General features: G+C 50.5%; 1 protein-coding gene across 2 annotated transcripts in view; it reads right to left on the bottom strand.

The window, feature by feature from the left end:
- The window catches only part of FGD5 (FYVE, RhoGEF and PH domain containing 5), a 116,053-nt gene that overhangs the window by 36,469 nt on the left and 54,570 nt on the right, over positions 1-25,014 (bottom strand). For both annotated transcript variants that reach the window (XM_024756480.1, XM_024756481.1), the window contains exons 4-5: positions 13,928-13,986; positions 13,785-13,815 (exon numbers count right to left, since the gene is read on the bottom strand). In XM_024756480.1, coding sequence (XP_024612248.1) covers positions 13,785-13,815; positions 13,928-13,986 — 90 coding nt within the window. The remainder of the gene's footprint in view (positions 1-13,784; positions 13,816-13,927; positions 13,987-25,014) is intronic.

Genomic DNA, 25,014 nt, shown 5'->3' with positions numbered 1-25,014 from the left:
TTACCAATAAGGGAATTAGGCCCAGAAGGATTAAGTAACTCTCCCAAGGCCACCAGATGGCGAGATTTGAGCCCACGTCAGCCTGACTTCAGAACCCTGGCTCTTCCAGCTGCTTCATGCCAATTCCTCCTCTTATGACTGGCCCAGCCAGACAGGTAAGTGACTTGCTCAGGTCAAGGAGGGAGACTGGAGCCCAGATCTCCAGAATCCTGGCCAGGGCTCTGCCCAACCTCAGAGACCCTGGGGCAGCCTGGGAGAGAGGCAAGGACAGCCTATGCCTCTGGAGCCCAGACGAGTCTCCTGGGAGCTCACGGGGTTCCCAGGACCCTGCTCTGGACATGCCTGCAGTGGATGCAGGGACCTCACATTCAGGGGCCTGGTCCCCTGGCTCCTTTCCCCTTCTCCAAACCACTCATTGCATTTTCTGGGTGACATGGCATCTCCATTCTCTGGGCTAAACAGTTAGTGGGTGGCCAGAATTTCCCACTCCTTGCAAGTGGTCAAACCACTGATGGTGCTGCCAGAAGTCAAGTGGACGCACTGGAATCCCATGAGTCCAAACGTACACCAACATCAACCTTGACCCACCTACGTTATAACTGCGCCCCGGCAGAAGCCGTGAGCTGTCCAGGGCACATGACTTCATTTGACCTGGCCAATCACCGGAGGATACTTTGGAACCCTGAAAATGTTTCTGTGGGGCACGCAAAGACTTTTTAAACCATATACAAAAAGTACTAACCATACAGAAAAAAACTGTTAAATTGGGCTTCACGTTAGAAGATGAATATGGAAAAATGGAATTTGGTTGTTCTGTGTACTACTCCTAACCTTGTTACTTTTCTATAAATTTTACTTTTCATTTCATTTTATTTTTTGCCATACTATGAGGCATGCGGGATCTTAGTTCCCCAACCAGGGATCGGACCTGTGCCCCTGGCAGTGGAAAGACACAGAACCTTAATCACCGGATCGCCAGGGAAGTCCCTTGAATTATTTTAAAATAAAAGGCTAAGAATAATTTTAAAAGTAAATAAGATGAGAAAGAATAAAATGCTTAGGAATAAATTTAACGAAAGAGGCATAGAACATGTACTCTGAAAACAACAAAACATCACTGAAAGAAACTAAAGAAGACCTAAGTAAATGGAAAGATGTCGCATGTTCACAACTTAATATGGTTAACAGGTCAGCACTCCCGAGTTGAAAGACAGATTCACATCAACCCCTATCAAGACCCAAGTTGCCTTTTTTACAGAAATTGACAAGCTGACCCTAAAATTCATATGGAGATGCAAAAGCCCAAACAACCTTAAAAAAAGAACAAAGTTGGAAGACTCACACTTCCTGATTTCAAAACTTCCTACAAGAATCAAGACTGTGTGGTAATGATGGAAGGACAGACATTTATATTAAAGGAATAGAAATAAACCCTCACATTTACGGTCAATTGATTTTTGACAAGGGTGCCAAGAAAATTCCATGGAAAAATAATCTTTTCAACAAATGGTGCTGAGATATTTGAATATCCATATGCAAAAGAATGAATTTGGATTCCTTCTTTAGATCATACACAAAAATTAACTGAAAATCAAAGATTAAAGGTAAGAGCTAATACTATACGGGACTTCCCTGGAGGTCCAGCTGTTAAGACTTCACCGTCCAGTACAAGGGGGGTGGGTTCGATCCCTGGTCGGGGAGCTAAGATCCCACATGCCTTGTGGCCAAAAAACCAAAAAACATAAAACAAGCAGTACTGTAACAAATTCAATAAAGACTTTAAAAATGGTCCACATCAAAAAAATCTTTTAAAAAGAGAGATAATACTATAAAACTCTTTAAAACATGAGAGTAAATCTTTGTGATTTGGGGCTAGGCAAAACTTTCTTACCTATGACACCAAAAGCACAAGCAAGGAAAGAAAAAATAGATCAATTAGAGTTCATCAAAATTTAAAACTTTTACGCTTCAAAGGATACTATCAAGAGAGTGAAAAGACAACCTACAGAATAGGAGGATATATCTGCAAATCATGTATCTGATAAGGGACTTGTATACAGAATTACAATAAAAAGACAACCTACTGAAAGATGGGCAAAGGATTTGAAAAGACATTTCTCCGAACAATATACACAAATGACCAAAAAGCACATGAAAGGATGCCTAACATCATTAGTCGTCAGGGAAATGCAAAATCAAAGCCACAATGAGATACCATTTTGCACCCACCAGGATGGTTATAATTAAAGAGACACGTAGCAACAAGTGCTGCAAGGAAGTGGAGAAATTGGAACCGTCATACTACAATGGTGGGAATGTAAAATGGTGCAGCTAACTTTGGGAAACAGTCTGGCAGTTCCTCAAAAGGTTCAAGAAAGGTTACCATATGATCCAGCATACACTCCGAAGTATATACCCAAGAGAATGGAAAACGTGTTCATGCAGGAGTTTGCACATGGATGTTCACAGCAGCATTTTCATAACAGTCAAAAAGTGGAAAGAACCCAAATGTCCATCAACTGACGAATGGATAAACAAAAATATGGTATATCCACTCAATGAAATTTTACTTAGCCATGAAAAGGAATGAGTCAACGACACACACTACAACATGGATGAACCTTGAAAACATTATGGTAGATGACAGAAGCCAGTGTCAAAAGACCAAAAATTGTATGATTCCGTCTATATAAGATGTCCAGAATAGGCAAATCTATAGAGACAGAACTGGACTGGTGGGTGCCTAGGGCTGAGGGGGGTGATAACTCAGGGGTATGGAGTTTCTTTGGGGTGATGAGAATGTGCTAAAATTGACTGTGGTGATGACTGTATAACTCTGAATATATTGAAAAGTATTGAATTTCACGCTTTAAACAGATGAATTATATGGTTATGAGATTTATATCTGAATTAAGCTGTTGAAAAAATTGAATAGGGAAGCCACAGACTGGGAGACTATTCACAGTACACATATCTGAAAATGGACTTGTGTCCAGGATACTTAAATAACTCCTACAAATCAAAAAGAAAAAGACAGACAACCCAATTAAAAAAATAAGCCTAGGACATTTTTCAAAAGAGGATTTCCAACTGGCTAGTAAACAGAGGAAAGATACTCAATTTCATTAATCATCAGGGAAATGCAAATTGAAATCGCATGAGAAACCACTACATGATCAGCAGAATGGCCATGAGTGAAAGGACAGACAGTGCGGGTATGGCGGCCAGCGCGTCGAGAAACCGCTAGTCCTACACATCGGGAGTCGGGGTATATATTGCTTCGACCATGCTGTAAACCTATTTGGCAGCTTCTAATAAAGCCAAATCTATGCTCACCCTATGACCCTATTTACTCCTAGGTAAATACTGAGGAGAAATGAGTTCCCTAGAACATTCAGAGCAGCTTCGTAATAGCCTCAACTGGAAACAACCCAAACGATCTTTAACAGGAGGATAGATAGACCAACTGTGGGAGATCCATACGAAAGAACACTGATACACGGAAAATTGGCATGTATCTCACATTACGTTGAGCTAAAAAAAGCCAGAGACAAAAGGAATACACAATTTATGATTCCATTCAGATGAGGTTCAGGAACAGGCTAAACCAACTGAATGTGATGGAAAGTAAAATCGTGGTACCCTCTGGGGGGATGACGTCGACTAGGGCAGGGCACAAGGAACCTTCTGGGATGATGGGGATGGTCTACCTGGGTGGTGGTTACAAGTGCGCACACAGGCATGTATTAAAAACTTGACCCCCACCCTTGAGATGTGTGCACTTACCTGTAGGTAAGTTACAAGACATTTTTTAAAAAAGCAGAACAGTTCTCTGAGGCCCCTGGGGGAGTGAGGACACTCAAGAGCTCCCCACTGCTTTCACGCTCCTCCAAACCCCTCGCGGCCTCTCCTGCCCTCACAGCCAAGTTAGTCTGCATGGCCGGTCGCTGACGGCCCTTCAGGAGCTGGCCGCACTGGTCCTCGCGGCTGACGCTCATTCCTTTACACCAGTGGGGCTCCAAGCGGAGTATGCATCCAAATCTCCTGCCCGGCTTATTCAAACCCAGCTTGCTGGACCCCAGCCCCAGTTTCCATTCAGCAGGCCGGGTGAGGGGTTGGATAGTTTAACATTTCTTCCACGTTCCCTGATGTCGCTGCTGCTGCTGGTCCCGGGGCCACACTTTGAGAACTGCTGCTTTATAAGAATCCTCTTTCCCAGCCTCTGTGTGTTTATTCTGTGCCTCCAGCATCTGATCCATATCTTGCTCATCTTTCTTTCTTTCTTTAATAGACCTTTATTGGAGTATAATTCCTTCACAATACTGTGTTAGTTTCGGTTATACAAAGCTGCTTTCAAACGCCACCTCCATCATGAGGCCTTCCTGGGTTACTTCAGCAATCAGTCTAAGGGACTCTCAAGTGTCCTAGGGCCTCCAGAAACCCGGGGTCACAGCCTGAAGGGAGTCACCCCGATCTCAGAATGTCTCTGAAGTCTCATATTTTAGCTTAAAGATGAATGCATATTTTACATTATTCTCCAAAATATACCCAATTTAATTACTTTAAAATTTCACATCTAGAGCAAAGCGGAGGCTCTTAATAAATGTGCCGTGTTTATCCCGTGGCCTCGACTATGCCCCAGGCACCTGCTGCATACCTAGGGCGGTGTAACCTGTATCCCAGCCTGAAAAGTAATGGCTTTACAAGGTTTTGTATTGTCAGGCTATTTACCTGCTCTGCATGTTTCTATTATCTTCCCTCCAATTAAGCAGAGAGCAGGTTGTGTCTACCCATTTTTGTTTCACCCTTGGATTGACCCGGCTTTGTTCACAACTGTGCTGAACAAAGCAAAATGTTTGCTACTTTCCCACTAGGTTCTCCATTTCAGGTGCAAATTGCAATAACCTGGGGAGCGTTTCCACTGGTTTCCATGACCAGGCTGCACTCCAGACCAATTAAACACAAATCTCTAAGGGTGGAACCCAAGCATCCATATTTTTCTAAAGCTGCCGGGCCTGTGCTGAGGGAACTTACAGGATCACCTATCTGTGTGTCTCAAATGTTAGTACTGCCTGGAGGGTTCTGAAAACACAGATGGCCAGGCCCCACCCCCAGAGTTTCTGACTTAGCAGATCTGAGGTTCTGAGGTGGGATCTAAGACTATGAATTTCCCACAAGTTCCCAGGTGATGCTGATGCTGCTGGTTCGGGGACCACACTTTGAGAACCACTGATGTAGATGAGTCTTTCTCACACTGTACTCCGTGGAGACCCAGGGCCAAGGAAGGTGGAGTCAGAGCCGACTTTGGCCTCCACCTGCCTCTGAACAAAGGTGCCTCCACTTTCATCCACTCTTCATACTGGCATTCTGAGTGAAATTCCTTTGAAAACAAGCTTCCATGGCTAAAAGTGTCTGAGTTCCATCAGCCATCTCAGGGTGAGGCATCAAGGAGAAAGAGACTTTCCAAGGTCACACAGCAATTTCTTTTCCTGAACTGAATGAAAATACAGAGGGAAGAGCCACACGCCTAGCACAGGAAACTCCTCTACTGAGATGCCCCCAACAGCTACCAAATTCGTACCTCCCAAAATGGGGAGCTCACCAACCCCCCTGGCACTTCAGGGGGAAAGCGAGCACATTTTCTCACACGCAACTAAAATCTGCTTCTCTCTGCTTCTCCCAAAGATCAATGTGCTCTCTGCCAGCAAAGACTGAGAAACAGAACCCCCCCAACCCCCGCCAACTTGATTAAAAATTATTTCTTAGTGGGCAGGGGCTGCAAAAATAAGTAAGAGACAGCCTCGTTCCTGCCCCTGAAAAACAGAAAATCTTCCTGGCTACACATCAACTTCCCCAGCATGAGGCCGTCTGGGGGCTTAGTCTGGGTTAAACTTGTGGTCCTCCAGCATCGCCCCCTCCCACCAAACCCACCAGACCAACCTTCCCTACAACTCCCTCACTACATCTGCCCTGCTCGAGTCCTCAGGGCTCCCAAATTCCTATGTCCCCTTTTTGAAACACGACACATCCTGGCATTCAGGCCCTGCCTGAAGACCAGCTCTCCAGACTCTTCCTGTACACCCTACACTCCCCAAGCCCTCCCATCTGTGCACTTGTTTCTGTGGCTCCTACCTGCCAAAAGGCCTGTTTCTACTTCCTGTCCATCCATGTCCATCTCAACACCTCCTCTTCCAGGAAGCCTTCCTTGACTTCATTCCTCCCCCTCACACTGACTCCTCCCTCCTCGGGCTCCTTGCCATCTTACTGGACTGTTCCACATTTCATTTGTCTCCTCCCCCTTCTCAGGGCTCTGGAGTCAAACAGCCCTGGCTCCACTTCTCACTGGCTGTGTGACTTTGGGTAAGTCACTCACCTTCTCTGGGACTCAGTTCTGGACCCATCCAACCATGTGAGAAATATTTACTGAGCACAAACTATATGCAACTAAATGAGCTAACGTATGTAAATTGCTAAGCACACATAGGAGCTCAACAAATGCTCTATGGCTGGGTGAGAAAAGAGGGGACTAGGGGGGCCAAACTGACAGCACACCAATTTAGGTAAATAAACTCAGAAAGTCGCCGAAAAGTCCCTCTAGATCCTCTGTTTGCCCCAGTCATGTCAGCACCGAGGCCGCAGCCAAATTAAACTCCTACGTGCTGATAAGGAAGGGCTTCTGAATGACTCTCTTTCTCCGAGCAGTCTGAGAAGTCGGGCTGTGTCCTGGGGTGCTCCTTACGCCCCTGACACCCTTTCCAGTGGTTACCACCGCTGAGAAGAGCAGGCGGTGCTGTCAGTGGGAGGGGCACAGGAAGGATCCATGAGCCTCTCCCTGCCCTTCTGTACCGTGTCTGCCTAATACCCCTCCCAAAGTCCTTTCGCCCCTTCATAAAAGCCTGCCAGTCGGCAGGCTGCCCCACTCCAGGGCACCTCCTTCCTCCTAGGGTCCCTGAGAGCCCTCTCCTGACACTGCACCCTCCCTTGGGGAAATCTGAGCCTCTCCTAGAGCTTCAGTTAACTTCTCTACACTTGACCACTTCTGCTGCACATCCCGCACCCAGCTGACCACTAGCACGTCCTTCCCCAAGACCCCCTCCCTCGACTTAACCCATCATCTGCCCCCAAGCCTAACCTGACCCCCTCCAGCACTTGCTGTCTTAGTGAGTCGGCAAGTCAGCAAGCCAGAAATCTGGGGTCAGCCTGGAGCCTGCCCTCCCCCTCCCACACTCGACGGCCCATCAGTCCCAGGCACACAGTCCTCAAATCTGCCTGCAGCACCGCAGCCCACTCTCACTCTTGCTAGAATCACCCAACGGCCTCCCACGGACCTTCAGTGGATCAAACCCAAACCCCAAGCATGCCTCGCGGGCTCTCCGGGCTCTGCCCCGGCTGTGCTGGCCTCAGCGCTCACCGCTCTCTTACTCACAACGCTACAGCCAGGCTGAACTTCTTTCCGTTCCCAATCACACCATTCTCCAGCTGGCCTCTGGGTCTTTGCACATGCTGATCCCTTTGCCAGGTGCAAGCCTTCCTCACTGCTCCCCACCCAGCTAACTCATCCCCATCCTTCAAGTCTCAGCTTAGACACGTTTCCTCTGGGAATCCTTCTTGGACCCCCAGAGGCCTGGGGCGGGTACCTCCCCTGAGCCCCTGCAGCCTTTGGGTGCCCCCCACCACTGTATTAATACTGTTTCCTTCATGCCCACTTCCCTCCTGGACTGTCAGTTTCTGGAGGGCAGGGCCCTCCCGCTTGTCATTCCTCCATAAGTCCCCCGTACCCACCCCACAGGAGGTTGCTCCGGAAATAATTTTGATTGAAGAAATGGTAAGACTGTTGGAAGAACTGACCCCGCCATCATTTATTCATCAGGCATTTACTGCGCACCGACAGCATCCCAGGCATCACAAACCACTGGGGATGAGATCTGACAAGCGCTTTGCCCTCAAGCAGCTCCAAGTCTAGTGAGGGAGGCAGACAATAAGCAAGCACCTAAAAGCCTTGAAATGCACGAAGCGAAGCAGACAGAACTGAAGGGAGACATGGAGGACTCAACACCCACAGGTGGAGACTTCAACATCCCACTCTCCGGGACGGATGGAAGACGAGACAGAGAATCACAGGGGGCAGCAGACTTGAAGAGCGCCACCATCACCCTGACCTCAGTGACATCTACAGAACACCCCCACACACATCCTTTTCAAGTACACACGGAACATTCTCCAGGATATACTATATGTCAGGCCATAAAACAAGTCTCAATAAATTTAAAAGGGCTGAAACCACACAAAGCACATTCTCCAACCACAACGGAATTAGAAATCAGAAGCAGAAGGAAACGGGGGAAATTCACAAATATGTGGACACTAAATAATTTTAAATAACCCATGGGTCAAAGAAGAAAGCACAAAGGGAATTAGAAAGTACGTGAAACTGAATGAAAATAAAAACACGACATACCAAGTAAACAAACAGATAAATTCGATCATTTCAGATAGTAAAAGGTGCAGTAAAGAAAAGAAAATGAAGCAGGAGGGAGCACAGAAGACAGGAGAGCTGCGGTTCCTTGCCCTCTCTGCATCCCCACCCTTGTCACGGCCTCATCGCAGGGGAGAGCACATCCCTGTCCCTTGCCTCTGGGCCTGGCCATGACACTTGCTCTGTCCAAAGCCACGTGGGAAAAAGCGACGATGCGCCAGTTGTGAGCGTGAATTTTAGGAGCCCTCTGGTGTTTCTACTTGCTCTCCTACCATCACCCTGGGAATAGCCTCCCCCGAGGAACCTGCTGTACCTTCAGACTGGGCCCCAGAATAAACACACAAGAAATACAGCTGCTGACTTGAACCCAACTTTGACCAAATGACTCCCAGTTGACCCAGTTTCCCTTGCAACTAGGAGTGCCAAATGAGATGAAAGCAGAAGTTGTCCAGCGAGGCTTTCAGGAAATTGGTCTCAAGTAGACTAACTCAGCCAGGAGCATAACCTTTTAATTCCCCCCATTTCCTTCTTCCTGCCTGGGACACAGATGTGATGGCTAGAATACAGCAGCCATCCTGTATTCATGATACTCCTCCCACTGAATGGTGAAGACTATGTTCCCTCCCCTTGAGCGAAGGTGGACTTTTGTGACCGTCTCAACTAACAGAGTGTGGTAGTAGTGGTGCTACTTTTATGACCTGGCTTTGTCGAAGGCTACATCATAGAAATGTCACGTACTTCCTCCTGGCTCCCTCTTGGGACACTCATTCTTGGAATCTAACCACCATGCTGTGAGGAAGCCAAAACCTGCCCAGGCAGAGAGACTACCAGTAAGTGTTCTGGCCGCCAGCCCAGCTGGGGTCCCAGACAATAGCCAGCACCGAGCAGCAGCTGCTGATGTGAAGGCACCTCTGGTTGATTCCAGCCCCTGGTCATCAAGTCACTCCTTGATTTTAGTCTTCTCCAGACATCATGGAGGACAGACACACTCTCCCCACCTTGCCCTGTCCGAATTCCTGGCCCAGAAAATCTGTGAACATCATAACATGGTTGTTTTATGCCACTAAGTTTTGGGCACCACCTTTGAGAAGGTGACACTTGAACTGAGACCAGAATGAGAAGGAAGAACTTGGCTGTGAGAAGGGCAGGGGCAGGACATGCCAGTGGAGGGAAGGACAAGTGCAAAACCCATGCAATGTGACTGCGTTTGTAGCACCTGAAGGACAACAAGAAGGCCAGTGAGGCTGGGGTGCAGGAAGGAGAAAGTGGTCAGAGGAAAGGGCGCAGACGTGGATGAGGATCAGATCACATAGGGCCTCTTGGGTGAGGAACCTCCTCCTGGGGTCTCAGATGGTGACAGCTTCCACAGTCACCTCTCCCAGTCAGCAGACTGGCTTATGCACAGGCCTACAATGCTTCGGCCCAAAGAAGGGACCCATGGTAGGAATTTTCTGCAACTGCTAGTGACACGGAGCAGGACCCTATGGTCCTTGCCCACCCCCTACCCCACGTCCTCAGTCTGCCTTTTGTCTGTGGAAAAATTTTGGCCAAAGAATAAGTTTAATCAGAGAAATGAGAAAATGCAGAAACAAATGAAAACAGTCAAAGGAGACCAAATAATAATAGTTTAGTCATTAAACACAGTCAAGGACCTTTAGTTCCTTTAGTTCCTTAAGGGCTATAGATAATATCCTGAGCCATATCCTGTGAGCTGTCTTATAGATACTAAAACGCCCACCAGGTGGAAGAAGTGAACTACATCATGACCAGGCTGTAGCCATGACATAAGCTGCCACAATTCCAAAAACTGGCCTCAAAGAGATGGAAACAAACCGAACCTGGAACTGAAGATTAACTGTACCTAATACAATCAAGATGCTGCTGGTCAGACCACTGAAGCCCAATTTCAAGATGACTGTCAGAGCTGACTGCGCTGTTTCTGCGTGTAGCCCCCTCCCTGTGTCTATAAAAGCTCTTGCCCACGACTGTCAGTGGTGGGGAGTCGGCCTTTGGATAGGCGTCCGCACTGTGCCACTGCCCACCCCAGTTGCCACCATCCAAAATAAAGCAAACTTTCCACCAACGCGGCCTCTTTATTGGCTTTTGAGTGGCGAGCAGCCAGACCGCACTTTTGGTTACACTAGGAGAGGGATTTGTTTTAGATGACAAGACAAGAGAATTAAAGGTGTCTAGGGGCCACACCAGTTTAAAATCTCCAATGACTCATTATATGCAAGGAAAAGCAGGAGCCTTCTAGCTTGGCATTTTAGGTACATCTCAGTTTGGTCCTAACCTTGGTTTTGGACCCATCACTTGACCCACTTGGAAACCTGCCTTTCCAAACGTATCCATGTTCTAACGACGTGTGATGGTGCCCTGTTCTCCACACATATCACGTTCCTTTAGGCCTGTGAGTGTTCTTATGCTGATGACCTGCCCTCCTCTACCACCTTGGCCTGGTGGCTCCCTCAAAGTCCATGTCAGTGGCACCTCTTCTGCCAACTTTCCTGGATACCCCAAAGGGGAATAAGCCTCTCTGCCCCCCATGCTCATGCAGACTTTTGCACAAATTATACTTACCACAGAGTAGCACAACTGTTCACATATATAGTTCTCCTCCCCACCTCCAACCTCTCCCTCAACAGAAAAAGGAGACCTACTCAAGGGCAGGTTGGGGGCCTTTTCCCTCTTTGGGGATCCAAGGCCTATCTCAGTGTCTACGGTGTTGTAAACATCCTGTGATGTTCTGTCCAGAAGGAACAGGTAAGTCAGATAGATGGATGGATGGATGGATGGATGGATGGATGAACGGACAAATGGATGAATGGGTGGACAGGGAGTCTGATGAATGACTGGTTGGCTGGCTGGACATATCATTAGGTGCATGGACAGATGGAAGGACAGATGAGTGGGTGAAAGCCTGGCTAGATGAGTGGATGAGAGATTGATCATACACACAGGTGGGCAGGTGGATGAATACATTTATGACTGGGTTCAAGGAAGGATAGAGCAAGTCTTTAAACCAGAAGTCAGCAAAATTTCCTGTAAAGACATGATAAGTATTTCAGGCTTTGTGAGCCACATATGGTCTCAGTCATATACTCTTCTTTGCCTGTTTTTTCACAAGTGTTTAAAATATGTAAAATCCATTCTTAGTTAATAGGCTGTAGAAAAACAAGATCTTGGCCATGAGAATGCACTTCTGGATGACCAGAAATTTTATGAATCCCTGAGGTAGCGCTATCTATCATTCGACAAACACAAAGTTGAATCCCTAACACAGAAGGCCAGAGGCTATCCCTGTCGCCCTCTCAACAAAAGCACGATGGAGTCGAGGACTGTTCTAGCTGGGGAGGTTTGAAATGCACAGTTGGGCCCTTCCCACCACCGGGCAGCCTTGGAATTTCAAAAGCAGCGGATCTCCACAGAGAAATTCTGAGAGTACCTGCCAACCTTAGCAATCAGACACAGACCCAGGAAGGGGAGTGGTGGAGAACGTCCCACAGTCTGTGCTCTCCTTTGGACTAGTGTCCCTGGCTAGGACTTGGAGTCACATTGGGGCATTTCTGCCACTTCTATCCCCATAAGCACTAACATCACAATGTAGCTCCAGGCCACAATTTCCCACAACTAGCTTCTGAATTGTGATTTTTTTTATGTGCTCTTTTTTTCCCCTCCTCAGGATATTATTATGGATTACCAGCGGCTTCAGCATCTTTCCAACTGGCAGGAAGCAGTGCAAACAGAGATGGAAGTTTCCCAGTTAGAACCCTCTTAACAAAGTCATAAAACAAAAAGGCGCAGCCCCTCTGTCAAGCTGCCAGCTCAGAAGCAAGGGAGAAGCATTACAAAAGGGAGAGTGATGCTTCCTGCCGTGCTGGGGCCGCCGCGCTTCACACCTGAGGGCTTTTGGGTTTAATCACCCACACAAAGTTCTCAGCCTGAAGGGCAAAAACGAGGGGCTGGGAGTGCAGGGCCAGAGCAGTGATCTATCCCCCCTCTCCCGGGGACCTGGGTGCCTCTGTTCACATGGCAACACGACACCAGGGTGATGTCACCGAGAGGGACCTGGCTTGGTGCTGGTGCTCCGCTGCCGGCAGGAAGGCCCCTGCCCCGAAGAGCTCCAAAGGCGGAGGGGACACGTGACTAACACAGGACGGCAGCGCAGCAGGAGTCAGGAGACCTGGGGCTTCCTCCTGGCTCAGCCACGGAGGGGCACTGGCCTTTGCATCACCACCGACAAAACGCTCAGGATGGACATTCCCAGCTCTGACATTCTTGGAAAGACACAAAGACGAATCAAAGCAGCACGGGACCAGGTGCCAGCCTACAAGGAGACTGCAGATGGCTTAGAGAGCCCAGCCGAGCAGGGAGCGGTCACGAGGGCCTTTATGGGACAGATGCCCTCACTTCCCACATCTTTGCTGCACCCTCTTCCCTTGCCCTTCCTTATGACTCAGCCCCAAAGTCACCCCCTCCGGAAAGCCTGCCTAGATTCCCTGAGGTTGTCAGTCACTCCCTTTTGCTCTGGATAATTACTCATTCACCAATCTGTCTCCTTCGCTGGCCAGACTGCCCCTGCAGAAGGGACCTGTCTGATCCGACTTTCCATCCCCAGCTCTTGTCACACAGCAAGTGACAAGATGTCCAAAAGACATTCACTGAACTGAATTGAACTGACTGCACAGGGAGACCTTCCAGGCAGTCTGGCAGGTTGTGAAGGGTGGCAGTGCCAGAAATCCAGGCAGTCTCCAGTCTGGCCTCTTTTCCTCTGAAAATCCAGAGGATTCCCCTGACCCCACCGGCTCAGGTGTTACTGTCCCAATACCAAGGTGACTTAGAAAGCCTCTTGATACCCCAGCTGCCTGGTCCTTGTGCAAACACATCACCTTCTCCACATAGACCTAAACATACAATGAGCGCACACACCTGTACACACACACACGCACATGCATGTCCCCACCCCACACACCTGAACTTGCACACACACAGCTACGACCCAGAACTACACCTGTCCTCCTTCTGTCTTCTTCAATGAGAGGGTTGAGGAGACCGCAAACATCCTTCCAGAAACCTCAGCACATCCCCTATGTACCCTCCACCGAGGCAGAGGGTAGCTCCAAGGAAAGAGTGTGCTCTTCGCCCCCTGAAGCACACGAAGCAAGAGACAGACTTCCCTGAAAAGTTTCGGTGAACAGGTGCCTCTGCTTGTGGAAAGCACCTCTGTCTCCTCATTGCTTTTCTGCCCCTTATATCACAGCCTTGTAAAAGGGCGATTCGTTTTGGACAATTCAAGTGATTAACTCACCAGATGTAGGTGCTGGAGCATCTCCACGTATCTGCAGGGGGAAAGAGGTTTGAGTGTGCATTAATTCTCATTCTGTAGAAGCCGGGGAGGGGTGATGTTCTGTTAACAAGCTCAAGGCCACAGGCAGCTGCTTGGGGACTCACGCTTTCTCTGAAGACAGCAGTTCCTGTGCTATGACGTGGGCTCTGGACTGTCCATCCACCTGTGGGAGGAAACAGAGCCATCAGGAGGGACGGTACCCACGGGGGCAGCAGAAGGGGAATCCCAGCTCCACAAGCATCAGTCAGGTTTATAGAAGGACCGTCACGCTGCCGGAGGTGAATTCCACAGGCTTCTCAGGCCACCCCGGCACTCACTACCTGTGTGATCTTCAGCCTCGCCGCACCCCGGCTGCCTCATCTGTAATGTGGACATTAACAGCATCGAGTGCTCAGGCCAGTGCCTGCTGCGGCCTGCATGCTCGGCCGCCCTCACACCCACGCAGACTCTGCCCACAGCCCGGCAGGTTTTGAACAACCTGTGGTTCTCTGTGCCAAGCGAGCTCTCTCTTCTTGCTTTTTTACATGCTGTCACCTCAGTGTACTCTTCCTTTCTCTGCCTGGCCACCTCCCAGTTATCCTTGGAGACTTAGCCATGATGTCTATCACTTCCTCCGAGGAGCACTCCTGATCCCCTCCCTGAACAGCTGGATTAGGTGTCCTTTCTGGGCAGCCCCCTCTCAGGACACCGATTACATCTCCCCCTGCAGGCAGGCACCGGGAAGTGCACCTCTGCAGGACAGTGCCCAGCCTGGGGTTGGTCCTCTTTTGTTACTGAAAGAATGAATGAGTGAATGAATGAATGAATGAATGTTCATACCACTTGGGAAGCACTGACTCTCCTGGCTAACCTCAGAAGGTGAGCCATTTAACCCACCTGAACCCCAGCCTCCGCACCTGTGAGATTCGACAATAACTGAGATTTTGTCTATAAACAGGAAGGATGAGTGGGGGCCGAGGCAGAGGCCCGGGCCTTCTGCCACGAGCAACCCTTGTGGCCCCAAACCTGCCGGATATCAGACACACCGCGGTGTATCCGGAAGAGCAGAGACACTATGGGGCAGTGACAGGACAGATGGGGAAAGACACTGGGCCTGTGCAGGTGAGGCTGGACGGGGTGGCCGCCGCGGAGAAGAGGGCACTGACGGGACGCATGGCTCCTGGTTTCTGGTCTCCTGCCACCTTCCCGTGCAACCCTGCAGAAGTCACTTTCCGAGGTCGGGCCTTAGCTTCCCAGGTGTGAGTAGAGTGACCTCTGAAGGCCGTTCTCTGCTGAACCTGTGTGTCATTAAACTTGAGATGCAATGATCTACTCCAGTGGCCAGAAACGCACTGCCTGTCGAGGGAGCAGCTGCACGGGGCTGTGGCTAAGAGCACGGACTCCGGAACCAGGCAGTCTGGGCTCAAATCCTGCTTCTCCCTTGTACTAGTTAAACAAGTCACTCAACCTTTCTGTACCTCAATCTCCTTACCTGTAAAATGGGCACAGCAGTATAATGGTATCTCACACACACGCATATTGTGAAGATTAAATGAGTGTGTATATATACAGATAGAGACCTCTCTGTATCTGTATCCATATCTGCATCTCACACTTGGAACAGTGTCTGGCACACAGTAAACACTACCAGCTAACCGCTATCATTATGCTTGTGCTTTTTGTACCCTGAGGAACAGAACCAGGTGCCCAGGGATGGAATAAGAACAAATAATCTACAGGCTCAAGCAGGGAAAGGCCTCAACTGCAGAGTAGAGGCTGAGCCACTCCTCTGATAGCAGTTGAGGCAGAGGAAAGCAAATGGACCGTGGAATCAAGCACACCTAAGTACCAATCCTGGCTCCAGCATCGTATAATTGTGGCATGGCTGGCAAACCATGGCCTCTGAGCCTCAGCTTTTTCACCTGAAATACATGGAGAATGACCAACCGGGTCTCACACACCGCTGTTTGGGATGATGCACTCAACTCGGGCTTTGCATTTGCTGTTCCCTCTGCCTGTGATGCCCTTGCCCAGATCTTTCCGCGGCATGTGGGATCTTCCCGGACCAGGGCACGAACCCACGTCCCCTGCATCCGCAGGCGGACTCTCAACCACTGCGCCAGCAGGGAAGCCCCTTCTTCTCATTCTTACTTTCTGACTTTTTCAGGTCTCTGCTCAAAAGTCACATCCTCAATGTGGCCATCCATGACCACCCGACCCAGAGAACTCCCAGAAGTCAGTCTTACTCCGGGGTTCTCAGCCTTGGCACCACTGACATTTTGGGCCACACAGCTTTCGCTGCAAGGGCTGTCCCACGTGCTGCACGACTGTTAACAGCATCTATGGCCTCTACCTGCTGGATGACAGCTCTAGACCCACTCCAAGTTGTGACAACTGAATGTGTCTCCAGACATTGCCAAATGTCCCCTGGGGGGCAAGAGCTCACCTCGAGTGAGAACCTCTGCTCGAACCCTGTTTCTTGCTGTGCTTTTCTTTATAGCAGTCACACGACCTAATGTTACCCTTGTACACGGGAGATGTTCAAGAGACGTTTGAATAAACGGATGGAATTGAGATACAGTGTCCAGCACATAGTAGGTGCTCAATAAACGAGTTCCCTTCCCTAGCTGGTGTGTCCCTAATAGCTTCTTGGCTAAGAGCACAGTATTTTGGAGATTTCAGTCTCTCCAAGGCCACCCAAATTCAGCAAAACTTGGGCCTACGGTCAGTCTTCCTCCTGCCTCTCACTGCCACCTCTATGGTGGGTGATGCTGTTACACCATCCACAGAGCAGGAAGGAAACTTGTGAGGCCTGCAGAGGCCTCCAGCCTCACCTGGCCTCTCGCTCTCCCATGGGTACCGCATCCCGACTCCCGGTCTGCCTTGTGCATCCACAGGGCTAGCGTGGGGCTCTGTAGGCAAGAGCAGCTCACTTCCCAAGCAGGGGCTCCTGCAGAGTCCCACACGCAAAAAGACTTCGTAAACAAAACCCTCACAACAGAAACGTATTCTGCCAGGACAGGCCTCAACAGTTAAGAAAACCCTGTGGTCAAGCTCCCGTAAAGAGAATTACTTTGTAGAGAAAGGACTGGGGTCAGGAGATTGGCCCTGTAAGATGAAGACGAGAATCAAGATGACGTCCAATCTTCCGGAGCCTGTGAGTCAACTCTCGTTTGTCATCCAGCTTGATGCTGAGACCTGTGCTCTGGGGTCGGAAGGCCTGGGTTCAAGTCCTGGGCTCCACCCCTTCCTACGCTTATGCCCTTGGACAAGTTACTTCTCTTCTGAGCTCCCTCTGTAAAACATGGATGATGATGATAATAACAATAATACCTACCTAATAATATACAAGCTAGCATTTATTGAACACTTAGTTTGTGCTAAGTATGGCTCTAGGATTTTCACATGTATTATCTCACTGAATCTTCCCAACAACCTAGGAGGTAGATGCTATTATTATGATCTCCATTTTACAGACGAGGAAACTGAGCAACAAGTAAGTTCTACCCTTGGCCCAGAGTCACTGCTAGTAAGTGGCAGAGCCAAGATTCAAAGCCACATCGTCAGCTCCAACCTTGAAGCACCTGGCAGCGTGCCTGGCACTCGGCAAGTGCTCAGTAAATCGTGTCTCTGCTCATTGGAGGAGGTGGGCTTTCAAGCTGGGAGACACCTACTGCTCTTCACCTTCACTGTGAAGGAGGCAGCAGGAGTCGAGCACTCCAGGGCGCCCAGGCTAGTTCTCCCGCCACAGCCCTTTCTGATTCCCAGCCCGCAGAGCAGCACCCGCCACGGCACACTGCAACGGGAGCGGTGCCGGAAGCGAGGACGCCCGGATCCACACCCCAGCCAGGCCACGAGCACCTATCTGACCGAGTGCAAGCCCTCCTCCGACGCCTGTCTTCTCATCGGGAAGATGGGGTCAGTGTTCCCCCACTGCAAGGACCAGATGATGAGATGATGGATGGAGTGTCCCCGCCCCACCCCTCCGAACTTCTGGAGTTGTCCTCATTACCACTGTCACAATCTTGAAGCTGTCGGGAGGGACTTCTGTGCACGGGCCACTCTGCACGTCCCTCCCAGGCCCTCCAGCCAGACGGGCAGACTCTGGGCAGGATGCACAGGCTGTCCCGCTTTAGTGACTCTGCTGATGATGGATGTGTCTTCGCCAGCCAGAGAAGAAGGCCTGGCGGGCCATGTGCCTGGGGCTCTCCTCAGAAGCTGCTCCTGGGCGTTGCCCAGCCGGGCCATTTAATATAGATGTTTGTTTAACCAGGAAATGAACTCCGCGGTTGACGGCAGTGTCCAGGGACAGACTTCTGGGAACAGGGTTCCTCCCCGGCGTGTGGGGGCTGGGCCCACGCTATCGCGTTTCTCAGGCTGGCGCTGTGAGGGTTACATCAGGTAGCCGCCCTTCTGTCCGAGGTCCAAGCCCAAACGGCTTATCTCCCCTGTTCCCCTGGGCCGCCCAGCCGCACTTCCTCCCCAGGCCCCAGGCAAACCTGGCGGCTTAGTGCTGGCTATTCTGGGAGCAGCGCAGGGCGGGAGGAACAGTCTTCCCTTAGGGACCCCCCTGGCTGAACAGACCCCAGAAAGAGTTGGGAGTCCTGGTCCTCTGCCTGGGACTCAGTTTCTCCAGCTATAAGACGGGGGTTCCTAGGCCCCTTCTAGAACAGCGGTTCCCCAAGTCTGCTCTGAGAAGCCCCAGGGTTCTGCCTCCCCTTCCCAACTACGTTATCTGTGTGAGCCTGGATTTTCACTAAACTTGACCAAAACAGCATTTTCAACAGACGGAACCCGAGAAGAATCCAGGCGTCCCCTATGAAGCCGGAAGTTAACACTGTTTGCAAAAATGTGAAACCTGGTCACTCTTGTCGCTAAATATTTTGCAAAACAACTATTTTTCATAATAAGTGCTATCTATGTTAACATATAATGGTCTATTGTTATTTTTAAATGAATTAAAAGATAGGTGTTTTAAGTTTTTCTCAGCGTTACTTTCTCACGTGGTAACTATGGATAGATATAACTTATAGAAATAAAAATTCTTAGGGGTCTTCAATCATTTTTATGAGGTTAGAGGGGTCTCAGACCAAAAGGTTTTGAGAACCACTGTTTTAGAGGCTGTCACCCTGATTACGTAGGATTGTGGACGGAAAAGCTCTTCATTCTCAGTGAAGATCCGAAGAGGAGGCATCACTGCCACTGTATCGTAATAACAATCACCGTTACGGTTACTGTGAGAAGTAGGGTGATGAGCCCCAGGCTGTATGGCCTGGCCCTCAGCATGGCCCTATGTGCTCCCAGGGGTCACACCATCTCTCCACAGCGTCCTGTCCTGTAGAAGAGGAAGAAACCACCTCCAAAGCTCCTGTTTTGTCACCTCTCTCCCTGCTTGCAGGCCTCCTGGGTTGATACCTGCTCTGCCTTTAAACAGCTGCCTCTTTCCTTTCACCCTCATCTCTGCCAGCTCCGGGCCAAGCCCCATGTCCTGACGTCTTGGTGCCTGGCTCAGTGCCCCCTCCCTAGTTCACACCTGTACCCCGGCCTGTGGTCACCTGGGAACTCCACCCTCCACGCCGTAACCCTCAGCCTCTCACCTCCTTGAGGCTCCCTTCCCTCTCAGACGACTTTCACCTACTTCTATGTCTGCTCCACCCACCTGGGCCTTGTCCCCGCTCAGAACTGCCCTGCTCTGAGGTGGTGGGGACCTAAGCTCCCGAGCTCCCCTCCACCCTCAGCTGAACTCCCCTCTTAGCTCACGAGAGCTGCAGCCTTGAACCTACTGCAATCCACACAAGGTTGTGGGAACTGCCTTCTGCTGTCACTTGCAGTCCCAAGTGGCTCCCCAGGACTTACAGAAAGAACTTGTCGTCCAGCTTGATGCTGAGACCTGCGCTCTGGGGTCAGAAGACCTGGGTTCAAGTCCTGGGCTTCAGCGCTTCCTAAACCTATGCCCTTGGACAAGTTACTTCTCTTCTCTGGGCCCCATCGGTCAAAGAGGGATAATAACAATACGTACTTAATAATATAACAGCTAGTGTTCCTTGACCACTTAGCATGTGCTAAATATGGCTCTGAGCTTTTTACATGAATTACCTCACTGAATCTTCCCCCAAAACTATGAGGAACTATTATTATTACCTCCATTTCACAGATGGGGAAACTGAGGCACAAATAAGTCCTACCCTGCACCTGTGACTCCACCTAAAGACCCTTTCCAGGCACCGTACCTGCATTCCTCGGGGCTTTTTGGCTCACACAGATGCCTGTGTCCAGAACTTCTCTGTGATCGAGTAAGTGTTTCTAGGTTACACGCTTCACCCCAGTGAGGCAGAGCACCAAGGCAGGCCCCCGATGCTCCACGTCTGCCAGCCGCACATCCCGTGGGCGGGGCGGAGGGGCACATCCGCAAAGAGGGAAGGGGCTGCCGTCCAGGGCTGCTTCAAGCCCTGGGGAAATACTCCTAATGAGCTCTTGCTACTTTGAGGGTCCCAGCGAGGGGCCTTGCTGGGATCTCCCGAGGCCACAGCTGGAGCCGGGAACGTGCTCAGGGAGCCACACTCACGGGGTGGCAGGGACCCCAGGAGAACGCTTGTCTCCAAGGCCCCTCGGGGCACCACCTGCACGGACAGTGGCCACCTCCCCCTTGGAATGCAGACCGGGGCTCCCAGCACAGCCTTCAGCGGCCACTCGAAAATTCAGACAGGTGCTCAGGGAGAGACGGCTCATCTTTCATCCCAGCTGTTGCCTCTGTTCCCACAGGTGGCAGAGGAGGGATGAGGAGGGCAAAGGAGAGGCAACACCTGCAGGACAAGGGGGGAAGAAGGAGGGACCAAACACAGCCCCTCCTCCCCTCCTCCCCCAGGACCAAGTGGTAGGCTTTGCTTCCTGCTGACATCCAGCCTTATTCTAGTTCCTGAGCACAGGCTGGTGTGAGTCTGGGCTTGGCCCAGATACTCTAGAAAACTTTCAGTTGCAAAGAATCTTTGGTTCCGGATGCAGTTTGTAACAGAGGACAGCACGCTATCTTGGAACACCCCGCATGAGGCATCAGGAGACCTGGCGCCTACTCCTGACTCTGCCGCCAACGTGCCAAACAGCCACGAGCGAGCAGCGGCCTCTCCAGGAGCTGCAGTCTTCCCTCCCGTGAGACGAAGGGATCTCGTGCATCACAGACTCCACACCCAATTCCTTCTGCCCCTGGCCCCTGGCAACCACCATGCTACTCTCTGCTTCTATGACTCTGACTGTCTTAGATCTCTCCTGTAAGTGGCATCAGGCAGTATTTGGCTTTCTGTGACTCCCTTGCTTCACTGAGCACCATGTCCTCCAGGTTTGTCCATGTTGTACCATGTGACAGGATTTCCTCCCTTTTAAAGGCTGAATAACATTCCATTGTATGTGGAGACCACACTTTGTTTATCCATCCATCCCTCGATGGACATTGAGAGGGTAGATTTCATGTTAAGTGTTCTTACCACAATAAAAAAATAAAATGAAGTGACCTCTAAATGCCTCTGTCAGCTCTCTCAGCTTATAGGAGCCTGAGTGTGGCGGTAACTGTGACTGGGCCAGCTCTCACTGAACAGGCCAGCACACGGCTCGTACGAGACACAGCCTTCCTGTCCTCAGCATCTCACTTCAGTTCGGGAGAGGACCAGCCACAAGTCAAGAAGCCAGTCAGTGACTCGGCTGCATGCCTTCGTGCTGCCTGCTTTGGCCTCCCATGTACCCTCTCTCTCCTTTCTACTTAGCCGCATCCTACTCTCCTTCACAGAGCACTTATGCCTCACCTCCTCCTGGAAACCTCCCTGATTGTGTCCTGACTTTTAAGACTTGGGATAGTCACACTGCTCAGGGTTTAGGTCACAAAGCTGAGGCCGCCATGGCTGCCCCATAATTGTTCCATCTCACGAGCAGCCTTTGTCTTGTAAAAATCTGTCACACGTAACCCTCATAAAAGTGTATAAAATGTAAAGTTTAGAGATTATCACATAAGGAGCTTTCTCAGTCTCCAGCCTGACAGTAAGTCCCCACGGTCAGGCACCCCAGAGAGCTGGGGGCACCGTGGGTGCTCCATACAGACTGGACGGCTGACACACAGACCAGAGTTCAAACCTGAGTGAGCATATGAGCCACCGCGGGGGGATCTTGTAAACATGCAGATCCTGATTGGACAAATGTAGGGGGGCCTGGGGTGCTGCTGGTCCACATGTCCAACTCCCAGCAGCAGGGCTGTAGACCAGGCACAGAGAGCGACTATCACGAAGCTGGGAAGGAGAAAGTGAGGGCGAGTGTGACCCTGTGGCCCGAATTCTAAACTGGTCAAAGGGGCACGTTTGAGGGCTTCCCTGGTGGCGCAGTGGTTGAGAATCTGCCTGCCGATGCAGGGGACACGGGTTTGAGCCCTGGTCCGGAAAGATCCCATATGCCGCGGAGCAACTAGGCCCGTGCGCCACAATTACTGAAGCCTGCGCGTCTGGAGCCTGTGCTCCGCAACAAGAGAGGCCGCGATAGTGGGAGGCCCGCGCACCGCGATGAAGAGCGGCCCCCGCTTGCCGCAACTAGAGAGAGCCCTAGCACAGAAATGAAGACCCAACACAGCCAAAAATAAATAAATTAATTAATTTTTTAAAAGGGGGGGGGCACATCTGAGACTTGGCAGAGAGGAAAACCAGCCACAGAATAAGCTCTCACAGGACCAGGGTATCCCAACGGCCCCCATCCCCAGCTTCTTGGCTCCTGACAGCCTCAAGCCCTCCAGGGCCCTGAAAAAGGGGTGTGAGACAGGCGGGTACCCAGGATGCCTCCCGGACCTCTGAGCTCCTGTTCTCTCCCTTCCCCTTTGGGTTCCGAGAGTCTGCACCCTCGTCCTCCTCCACTCAACACTGCCTGAAAATGTCTCTGCGCTACTCTGCTGAACTGCTGTGCCCTCTGCATGGCTGCCGTGGGGCTGGTGACAGGCAGGCTTGGTTCCCCACTCCGTCCCTCGCTGTGCACTGTAAATTGTACAGGACCAAACGAGTGTTTTTGTTTATTAAACTGTTGTTCATCGAAGTTTGTTTTCCTTACTTAAACGCAGGAACTGAGTCTAATGCATTCACTTACTTATTCGTTTTTTGGAGGATATTTACTCAATACTATTTTATGTGCCAGGCAGCAGGGACGTAACTGTGAATAGGACAATCATGGTCTCTGCCTTCCTGGAGCTACTCTGAAAGGGGAAGGCAAACAATATGCAAGTAAGCAGAAAAATAAAGAACACAATCACAGCTCGGGATAAGCATGAGGAAGGAAATGACAGGAATGAGCAGGGTGGGCAGGGGAGGCCTCTTTGAGGAGGTGACATCTCATCTGCGACCTGCAGCCAGCAGTGCAAAGGGTAGGAAGAGCATCTAGAGTGGAAGCAAGTGCAAGTGCAAAGGCCCTGGGGTGGGTTTACAGAACAGACTGACTCGTTCTGTAGCCTTCGAGGCTGAATTTCATTTGATCCATAATTAGGACATGGCAACAGAAGATGAAATGCCAGGGGTTTAAAATCTTTCAAATCTGGTGCCAACCGCCAGAATAGCAAACTCAAGTGGAGAAGCAGGCGGGCGGGTGGTGGGGGGCATGGGAAAATGGCGAGTTCAGCTTGGGATCTGTTGGGTTTGAGGTGTCTGCAGGGCTTCCAAGAAGGGCCCCAAAAAGCAGTCCGCAGATGGAGTGCAGGGTCGCAGGGAGCGGTGGGGCAGAAGGTCGGCTCTGGGAACACACCTGAGAAGGGCTGGCCGCTGGCCCGGAAGGGGCTGCCTAAGCAGAGGACACAGGAGGACAGCGGGGTTGGAGGAACCCAGGCCCTGGGACGTCAACGCCTCACATGGAGGCGTGGGCAGAGAGGATGGTCAGGGGAGTAGGGAGAGAACAAGGAGAGAACGGAGCCAGAGAAGCCGAGGCAGCTCCTCGGGAAGGGAGACCACCAGAGCGGGGGCTTGGGATCTGAGGTGGACAGTGTGCAGGGCAAATGACTGCAGCAAGGGGGGCAGGACAGCAGGGAGGAACACGTCTGTGGGTGGAGCCAAGTCCTGCAGAACCCGTCCAGCCCACCCCCTTCTCTGCTGCCCCAACGCTGACCTCGGCTGTATAGGCTCATTCCCACCTCCCGCCCTGCCTCTGCGCTGCTGCTCCTGGCCCGGAATGCTCTGTCCCTAGACCTTCCCGTTTCCTCCTCCCTCACAACGTTCAGCTCCCTGCTCGAAGGGTGCCTCCTTATCACAAAGGCCTTCTCTGGGAAACTGGAACCCGCCTGCATCTCTGGAGGGAAAGTCAAATGGGGCAGCTGTAAAATAGTATGGCAGTTCCCCCCCAAATTAAAAATAGATTGACTATGTGATCTAGCAATTCTACTACTGGGTACATAGACAAAAGAATTGAAAGCAATGTCTTAAAGAGATATCTGTACACCCATGTTCACAGCAGCCTGATTCATAACAGTGGAAAAGTGGAGGCAACCCAAGCATCCATCGATGGATGAACTGACAAACAACACGTGATACGTACACACAATGGAATATTATTCAGCTTTAAAAAGGAAGGAAATCCTGACACCTGGAACAACATGGATGAACCTTGAGGACGTGCTGCTAAGTGAAATAAGCCAGACACAAAAAGACAAATACTGTATGATTCCACGCATGAGAGTAGTCAAAATCACAGAAGCAGAGAGCAGAGCGGTGGGTGCCAGGAGGACTGTGGTGGGGAGTTGCTGTCTAAGGGATACTGAGCTTCAGTTTGGGAAGATGAAAAAGTTCTGGAGATGGGTGGTGAGGATGGTTGCACAATAAGGTGAACGTTTTGTTTTTCTTTTTTTTAATGTAAGTTTACTGTTCTCTCTCTTTCCCATTTTTTTCTATTTATTTATTTATTTGGATCTGTTGGGTCTTCGTTGCTGCGCACGGGCTTTCTCTAGTTGCGGCGAGCGGGGGCTACTCTCCTTTGTAGCGCGCGGGCTTCTCATTGCGGTGGCTTCTCTTGTTGTGGAGCACGGGCTCTAGGCGCAAGGGCTCCAGCAGTTGTGGCACGCGGGCTCAGTACCTGTGGGACATGGGCTTAGTTGCTCCATGGCATGTGAGATCTTCCTGGACCAGGGATCGAACCCACATCCCCTGCATTGGCAGGCAGATTCTTAACCACTGCACTACCAGGGAAGTCCCAACGTGAATGTTCTTAAGGC

The sequence above is a fragment of the Neophocaena asiaeorientalis genome, unplaced genomic scaffold (genome assembly GCF_003031525.2).
Source record: "Neophocaena asiaeorientalis asiaeorientalis breed wild unplaced genomic scaffold, Neophocaena_asiaeorientalis_V1.1 scaffold392, whole genome shotgun sequence".
NCBI lineage: Eukaryota > Metazoa > Chordata > Mammalia > Artiodactyla > Phocoenidae > Neophocaena > Neophocaena asiaeorientalis.
Note: the sequence above shows the minus strand (reverse complement) of the source record. Positions and strands in the feature narration are given on the sequence as shown.